The sequence below is a fragment of the Ruditapes philippinarum genome, unplaced genomic scaffold, assembly GCF_026571515.1.
Source record: "Ruditapes philippinarum isolate M1 unplaced genomic scaffold, ASM2657151v2 ctg4189_1_1_1_1, whole genome shotgun sequence".
Taxonomy (NCBI): domain Eukaryota; kingdom Metazoa; phylum Mollusca; class Bivalvia; order Venerida; family Veneridae; genus Ruditapes; species Ruditapes philippinarum.
In genome coordinates, this window is record NW_026856450.1 from 50,875 (window position 1) to 59,438 (window position 8,564).

At 33.3% G+C, this 8,564-nt stretch overlaps 1 protein-coding gene and 1 long non-coding RNA gene across 2 annotated transcripts; one reads left to right on the forward strand and one right to left on the reverse strand.

Annotated features, from left to right (window-relative positions):
- Positions 1–244: 244 nt before the first annotated feature.
- Positions 245–1,750, forward strand: LOC132746576 (uncharacterized). The gene is made up of 2 exons (XR_009627998.1): positions 245–656; positions 1,402–1,750. It is a non-coding gene; the product is annotated as an uncharacterized LOC132746576 (long non-coding RNA).
- Positions 1,751–3,536: 1,786 nt separating this feature from the next.
- Positions 3,537–7,347, reverse strand: LOC132746578 (DNA ligase 1-like). The gene is made up of 5 exons (XM_060735778.1): positions 7,168–7,347; positions 6,299–6,427; positions 5,658–5,739; positions 5,170–5,403; positions 3,537–4,483 (listed from the first exon to the last, which is right to left on the reverse strand). The coding sequence occupies exons 1-5, from the start codon at positions 7,214–7,216 to the stop codon at positions 3,994–3,996; spliced, it is 984 nt and encodes a 327-aa protein (XP_060591761.1). The 5' UTR covers positions 7,217–7,347; the 3' UTR covers positions 3,537–3,993.
- Positions 7,348–8,564: the final 1,217 nt, after the last annotated feature.

Below are 8,564 nucleotides of genomic sequence, written 5' to 3' on the forward strand. Positions count from 1 at the left end.
ATCATGATCTGGACTGCAGTAAATATTTTAGAATGTTCCCTATTATGATGAATGTCCAGATTGAAACACATACACTTTGGTTGTGGAGCTCCAAAATCCCACGATATACTATGTCGTGGCCACGATATACGTTGCTTATTTTAATCTCATTAGCTGGTGTATGTCACAAAGTGAAAGTACGTTTGTAAAATCTTGCATTATATTTTCACGCCGAACCTCATTTTTACTCATTGTTGTGAGATTGCATCATCTTTTGTTCAATTTAGAGTTTTCGGGTGAAATTATTATTTAGAGTATTTTTATGGTTTGCATAAATTTCCATGTATCAATTTAAACATTTTGCCGTTTATTTCACAAAAATCCTTTCAGTAATAAGAAAGTTACATTTTTGTTTTATGAACCAGATATATGTATTATGTCTGTATTTGAAGGACGGGCCTTTATTTCACATAACTATTTTTCCCGCCGTCCCAGCTTTATTTCGTGCAAATCGATTTTTCATGTTTTGCACGATCTGTTTTCCCGCTCAGTACTCAGTAGTTTGCTATATAATGACTAAATTTTAAGTGACATATTGCAATGCACTGGACGTTATACAGGTCACTATGACGGTGACAGTCAAATTATATTTGTCATAAAATTACAGCTTGTACAAGGTAAATTTAATTTTCTAGTGATTTTGTTTCATAAATTTTTGCTATTTCGTAAAATACTATTTTCTATTAGAATTATAGTTTATTTGATTCAGGTTTAGTTATTTGGCAGTAATTTATTGTTTTCTAAATTTTCTAAATTTTTGCAGATTAAAATTTTAAAAGCTCTTTTTATTCTAGTGTTTCGCTTTTGCAAATTTATACCGAGACATGTTAATTGATGTATGTTAATTGAAGTTTTAATTATATTGTAATTGTATAGGAGCTATGAATATTTTATAGATATATATATATATCTAATCATAAATAATTTATTATGGTTCTACCGTATTTGTGTAACTTTATGTAAAATGCTGCAGTATCGTAATGATTTGTTTCAATCAATTTAATTTAAGTTATCATCTTACTTCATTTCATTTATCATCAGTTTATGTTATAAGTAAATACAACGTATCAAAACTAACGTATCTCTAGAGAAGGATCTTCAGTGGCATGATTTTGGAAGACGTTTATTTATTGGTGGTTATTATGTGGCGTATATTTGAATATATTTGCAACGCAGTATTATGCGGATGTGATAGAATTTTTGTTCCACGGAATGTATGGTGTACTATAGTGGACATTTTGTTTATTCAAAGAAGCACGTTATTTTATTGGAAACCGACAAAGGTCGAGTCTTTTTCAAGGGACTTTATTATACCCTTATGTTTGATTTATCATGGAACTTACCATGTTTTATACTTTGTAGCTTCTTATTTGAGGACACACCCGAAGATGACACGGGCCCTCCACACGTATGTCCATGGCTAAAGGGTGACGCATGCCCTTGTTCAGGATCCTATCAACTGTGCCAACACTGTAGGAAGTACAGTTACGCTTGATAAGATTTTATACAAGACGCCCGCCATTGTGACGAATTTTGTTCAACAACGCCACCACTTTATTGATACATCATGACAGAAACTTTACGGGAGAAATAGACTGAGATACGTTGATAGTGTTTGTTTGCGCAGTGACTTATCATAGTAGTTTATCATATATAATCATTTTTCATTTATAAATATTCATTTCTGTAAATAAATTTGTATATATTTTTCTGTTCTGAGTTGTTGGTTGTTTAGATAGCAATTGTGGTCGGCCTGGTATCCCATCGTAGTCCCTATTGTGACAGTGTAAAACTAATGTTATATTTTCTTTATATTAAAAAAATCTCCATATAGTACACATGTACTTGAGTGAATAAAGACATCTGTCTGTCTGTCTATTTGCTATTTTATGGGCGGGGTTATCGTTGCGCATGTCAATCGGATCTCAAAAGACGCCAAGGACAAGAATGTTTTCCATCCATGAGAGACACATACGAGAAAAAGATCGAAATTCTTTTCATTTGACCTTTTATTTTAAGTCTCTTCAAATTTAAATAATAATGAACCCAATATATATTTTGGAATTCAATGATAATTCTAGACCAGACGTAACAATTGGTTCATAATCATGACTACATGACGCGAAGCACCAATGTTTAAAGTCTAATCGAAAGGACAGTTCGATAATAGTAGCAGGACATCGGATTCGAGCCCCTGAATTTGAAATATGATAAACAAGATCAACAAGGAAAGGCGGCGTTCAAAGTCACAATGTTAATGCTGTACCATCGCGCTAATCTTTACAGTTAATCGATGTTGTTTGTTTTTGTTGTTGTTGTTGTTGTTGTTCTTGTTGATGATGATTTTCGACTTTTTCGACTGCTGCCGGTAAATTTAACAATTTCATTTAAAATGACTGCTCTTCTTTCTACGGAACATCATCAATACAGTTCAGTTCAAGTGCTATTAACCATTAGCCTTCTTAGAGCTACTACAATAGCTTGGTATAGCACCAAGACGCCGAGTACCTCAACGTTTATCCTAGTTAAAACCTATTTGACAGCCTCCCATTATTGCTTTATATCAAGAAAGTTTGATAAAATTTAAACAGAAGACATTAAAGCAGACGTCTTGTCATAAGTATTATAGACTGAGACTGAGCCATAGTTACGTCAGTTGAGTCGTTATGTAAAATTTTCAAAAACAATATTTTGTGTGGAAGAGTGGTAGTGATATTCTCATCAGAGCATTTTAACCCTCTGTGTGCTTGAATCCAGCCATTAATTCAATTCAACATTTTCATTTTGTATAGGAAGGCCACTGGCCCATAATAGAAGTTTATACCAGTAAAGCTTAATGTACGTATCCTAAACACAACCTTCGCATTTATTCATATAAGGCTTTAAGGTCGATGGTTCTATTTTTGTCCTTGTCTATGACTGAAAAACGCACGCTTGGTCACTTGTGGGTCATCATTCAGCAGTAAAGCTACATCGTCTTTGAAATCATGACCTAAATCAGTGTCTGAACTTAGAAAGGGACCATCAGTAAGATAACTCTATTAGATAAGAGTCAATACTGAACTGCCAATATTGAGATCAATTATTAAATCTGTAACTTCTTGCAACTTCGAAATGTTAGAAAATCACCCTTCATATTGTATGAAAGACGGTAATGGGAATAGTCCGCTTCTCAACCAAAGGATCATGGGTTCAAGCAATACTTGGGCCACAACCATGTTTCTTTATATTGTTACAGTATTGGTTAGTTCCAGGAAGCGGACTCAAAAGTGTTGAAATTAACATAAGTTGCAAGATCTTGTTTCGCAATCGAGCTTAAATAAATATTTTTAAACCAAAGACGACATGGTTATCTGACAGTTAGATTTTAAAGCTAGTGTTGTAAATTTTGAAGAAGATACAAACGACCCAGCTTCAGTAATTAAAATAACCAAATGCTTGGTGCTATACCAAGCTATTAACGGAAAGTAAAAAAAAAGAAAACAAAAATACAATAGCTTATTATCATTTTAATATGTTCATAACGTAAAATACGAAGAAAATTAATTAAAATTACGAATAAATGAAGTATGAAAACCGATCAACGGTATCGTGACAGTGAAAATGATTATGACGAAGTAAAAAATGGGCAACTATGTCACATTATAATAATTTCAAATTGTTCATAACATCTGTTTTGTTACCAAAAGCGCATTTCAATATGTTAATTACATGTAGTAACTGTAATATACTAGGATATCTTTATCGAAACAGAAAACTCCCTTATTTGTACATCTTAACTTAAAAACGAATGTAAGAAATAAAGCAAGCACAATAATAAAGACAGACGGAAAGTTAGTTTGAGTATGACGTCATAGTACACTGGAATTTGGACATACCCAAGTGAACAAAAATAGAATGAATAAACAAAATGGTAATAAAACCAATGGAATATAGAAAGTTTATAATTTCAGTCTAGTTCTGGGTAACTTCAGTTTGTCTCATCAATTTACGCTGTTGTTTTCTTTCTTTTTTCGCTCTCCATTTGTTTGCCAGTTTCGCCGTCTTCTTGTCATTCTTGTTTTCCTTTTTATCCTCTCTCATTTCTTTCTTCATTTCTTTCTTCTCTAACTTTCTGGCTTTCTTCTCCGCCTTGTAAGTTTCAAGTTCTTCCGGGGTCATTTGTTTCTTCGTCTGTCTCCATTCCTTTCTTGCTTCCTTTCTTTTCTGTTTCTTTTCCACTTTTCTCGCCTTCATCTCTTCCATTTTGTTTCCTCGTGCTACGTCTTTTTTGGCCCATTTCTCCTTGAAACGTTGAATCTTTTCTTGCTTTCCTTTGCTTTCCCATTTTTCAATTTTGACCTTCCGTTTTTCTTCAATCATTTTTGGTTTATTATCCATTTTCTCAAGACGAGCCTGCTTCTTGGCCTTTCGCCTTGCCTTTTTTTCTTTCCATGTCAATTTTCTGTAAAATTTAATACAAATGTTTAATTCAACGCTACTGTATACGCATGTCATGATAGAATATTTATCCAATCATGTCAATCACTTTATTTATGGTATACTAATAAATTGTTCAATGGTTCAAGTCATGACCCGTGTTCAACATTATTCAAGTGCATATAGTGATTCATCACCATCATATTTTTTTCTCTTTTAAATACTCCAGAAAGTTTGATAATTATGGCAAGATTCGAAAAAGATCTATGCATTTTTTTCTACAAAGAAGTATGAACAGAATTTGTCCCGACAATTTGACATTGTATTGTTTATTTCTTTTATCACAAAAAATATTCAAAGAATTTAAATTTGAAATACTAAGAAAACATTGCGATATTTTACCATTTACAGATTTGGTCAGTGACCCTTGTTAGGTAATAAGAAGCAATAAACAACTGGCGGAGAATACTTAAAATGAAACTAGCGATATTGTAGGTGAAATGAAAAACAACAGGCTGGCGGCAGACATTTTAGTTATCTTGACCAACAAATTATGTTCTGATGTGCCAAAAATACTTATATTTCTCTCTTTACATGCAAACAGTATGTACAGCAGATTATTAATGGCTCTTAAATAATGACACATATGAGAATGTAAACAAAAGCCTTAAATATCTTGAATTTTATTGTATAATTTTGTATTTTACTTACTTGTCCTGTCCATCATCGTCATCATCCTCATCTTCATCGTAATCGTCATCGTCATCATCTTTATCGTAATCTTCATCATCGTAATCCTCCTCCTCCTCCTCCTCATCATCATCATCGAAATCTATCTCAAAAGCTTCACCATCTTCATCGACATCTAATTCGTCACACTCCAATGTAACGTCACGCTTGTTAGTCAGCCAAAGGGGTTCGCAAGAATTGGAGCATAGATTTGAGCTGTAATAAAAAAGCAGAGGTCATCATTTGATAATAAAAATCACCAATTTTATTCTCATATGTAAAACTTAATAAATTTTAATTATTTAGCTTCATGGACGATATAAACAAAGCGAAATAAGCAAAGCAATATTAATGCAAATACTAGTATTGGAACGCAAATGATTTTTGGGAAACATGTATATCATATGTATTTTGTTCACTAGTTCAGACATATTTTATTGTAACTTCTTAATCTATAGTTTTATACTTACAAGCACTCAGCTTCCGGAATGTTTGAGCACGTGGAAAACGTGCAAGGATTCACAACGCACATTACTTCAACACTGTCACACTCTAAAGTAAATAAATGCACAGTTATAAATAAAGATAGAAAAGTCAACCCTGAGTTTATTTTAGTCAAGATTCAGCGTTAGTGGATTTTACGAGTATAAGTTTGCAGGACAAGTGAAAACATTTTTTTAACAAAATATGAATAATATCTCAGCAATTTGACAATATTCATAATATTTTTGCAATCGGAACATCTTGGCTATTGCCAATGGCCTAGAAGATGCGAGTGTGTACTTTTGTACACAAAATAGCTGTTGTTGGTAGCATTTTTTTAAGAAGTGTAGCTACTGACTAGTTTAGACTGGAATATTTGTTTTGTTCATACATCACAGGTTCACGAGTTCGAGTAAAATAAATATACATGTTTTCAGTGACGATAATGCGCCACAAAATCTACTCTTGCTTTACCGTTGTATAGAAGTCGCATTGCATAAAAGTCGTTGGGTAATTTCCGATAGCATAAGGATGAAATTTAACTAATCTAGCAATTAAGTCAGGAAAACAAAAGAAACTAGTTTTAAAATACATAATAAGATTCTTTGATTTAAATGAGGTTACTAACCTGGTGTGGTACACATGGAGCCACAACATTTATCAGTCCCATTACAATGAAAGTCCGTGACACATTCCTGCTGTGACACTCCCGTCGTGACAGCTCTTATGATGGACGGGCAGTACCCCGGCTTCTCTTCTAAAACATACAAAAATGTAAGATACTACTAAACTACTGTAAATTAACTGTACATCAAATTGCAATTGTTATATGTGGGTAAAAAAGCATTCAAAATGTTAAAAAAGGCTGATAAAGATAAAGTTTTCATCTGGGTAAAAAGTTATTTTATTACTTTATTGTGCTAATTATGTGGCCCGTCTACGTTTTCTTCATGCAATGGGATAATTTCTTTACACAAACGTTCGGGATAATTGTTTTTATTCACGAAACAGTCGTGAAATGTTTTGTTTTAAGAGTATATGGCATCTTTAAATGGCAAACAGAAAACATATTGCAACAGAAATGCTATAGTAAATTTCATGATACGGGAAAATAATCCAAAAGAAAAGGCAAAAAGACTAAAAATTTAAGTTTTTTTTTAACTTACAAAAATAATCAATAAGTGCATGTACTTTTACCTATACTTTTTAAACCAGACTTAAAGTATCATAATAATATACATTTATAGCAAAATAATGCATTAATAGATTCAAAGTTAATAATCTGAAAGAATATAGCCACTTTACCAAATAATTGTCACTTTGTTTAGTTCGACAAATTCTTAATTTGTTCACCGTAAACATAAATATTTCAACAAAATATACAAACTGTGTTAACATTTGTTTATAAAAAAAATACAATTTATATTCTAATTTATATTCAATGACAGACTATTAGAAAAGTGTTAAATGATAGTGTATGTAAATTTATTTTCTTACCTGCAAAAACAGCAGCAAACAATGCAAAAATCCAAATTCCTATCTTCATTTTCGAACTTTCTCTCAATCTTTCTTGGAGGTAAAACAGGCTTTGTTAAGAATGGATGCTTAGCCTGGTTTATATACCCGCGTATGATCAACAAACATGCACGCACAAATGTTATCAATTATCCATCAACTATCACTTATCTGCCAATCACAAGGACGGGTCAAGAGCGTTATAGTCAAAGGTGTATGCGTCATCCCTTATACTAAAAAATAGACTGGCAAATACCTCATTCTCAAATATATAACATTAAGGCTTATGTATGCTTAAATTTTTTGTACAATTGATAAGTAATGCTGAAAATCGAACAGCGCGACACACATCCATGTCTGAAGATAAAAAGACAAAGTACAAATTATATATGCATAATTTCACTGACAGTAGCTGTTAATAATCATGTACTTTTCTAAATATAAAATAAGTCAATTGTTCAGAGATTCCCTTGCTATGACATCAAAAGCCAAGTTATGAAAAGAAAAATCTTGTAAGCGTTTAGATTCGGAAAAAAATCTAAGCATCCGTTCTTGGTCTCAGAATAAAAAAGTAATAAAAAATGTCTATTTAGATAACATTTATGATTATATATTTATATATCTTATAAATTGTTGTTTGTTTTTTTATTGAATGAAAGCCTAAATTGTCGGATCTGACTTGAAGCTTAACGTGCTAGCTCTATACCGTCGTTTGACGAGCCTATGCTTGGGTTATGAACTCTAAACTTTCTGATCGTTTCTCTGAAAGAATCATTCATTCACTTACTTGATTGGTGTCTTATTAGCACTTAAGTATGGTGGCTGATTTGTGCCATTCGTGTTTTCGCCCCGCGACCCCGCCAAGCGAAAAGTCGAAAATTAACAAGTAAAATGGCGGGGACGCGCAGCGAAAACACGCTAAAAAGCGAGGGCGCGGGGCGAAGTTTAATAAATAAAACTTCGCCGCGCGGGGGCGCGGGGCGAGATTTAGGAAATAAAACGGCGGGGGCGCGGAGCGAAAACACGCTTATTAGCACCCTCGCTAATTAGCGTGTTATCGCTCCGCGCCCCCGCCATTTAAACATGTTAATTATCGACTCTTCGCTTGGTGGGGTCAAGGGACGAAAACACGCAAATTAGCTGGGGCGCGTCGCGAAATTTATTTATTTAATTTCGCCCCGCGCCCCCGCTTATTATCGTGTTTTCGTCCCGCAACCCCGCCGTTTTATTTCTTAAACCTCGCTCCGTGCTCCCGCGGGGCGAAGTTTTATTTATTAAATAAGTAAGTTTGAGATAAAACAAATTCTCCTATTCTACAAAAGTACGAGTTATAAAAATGTGTGCATTTGGTTTAGATTTTGCTCAATTATGTCACTATA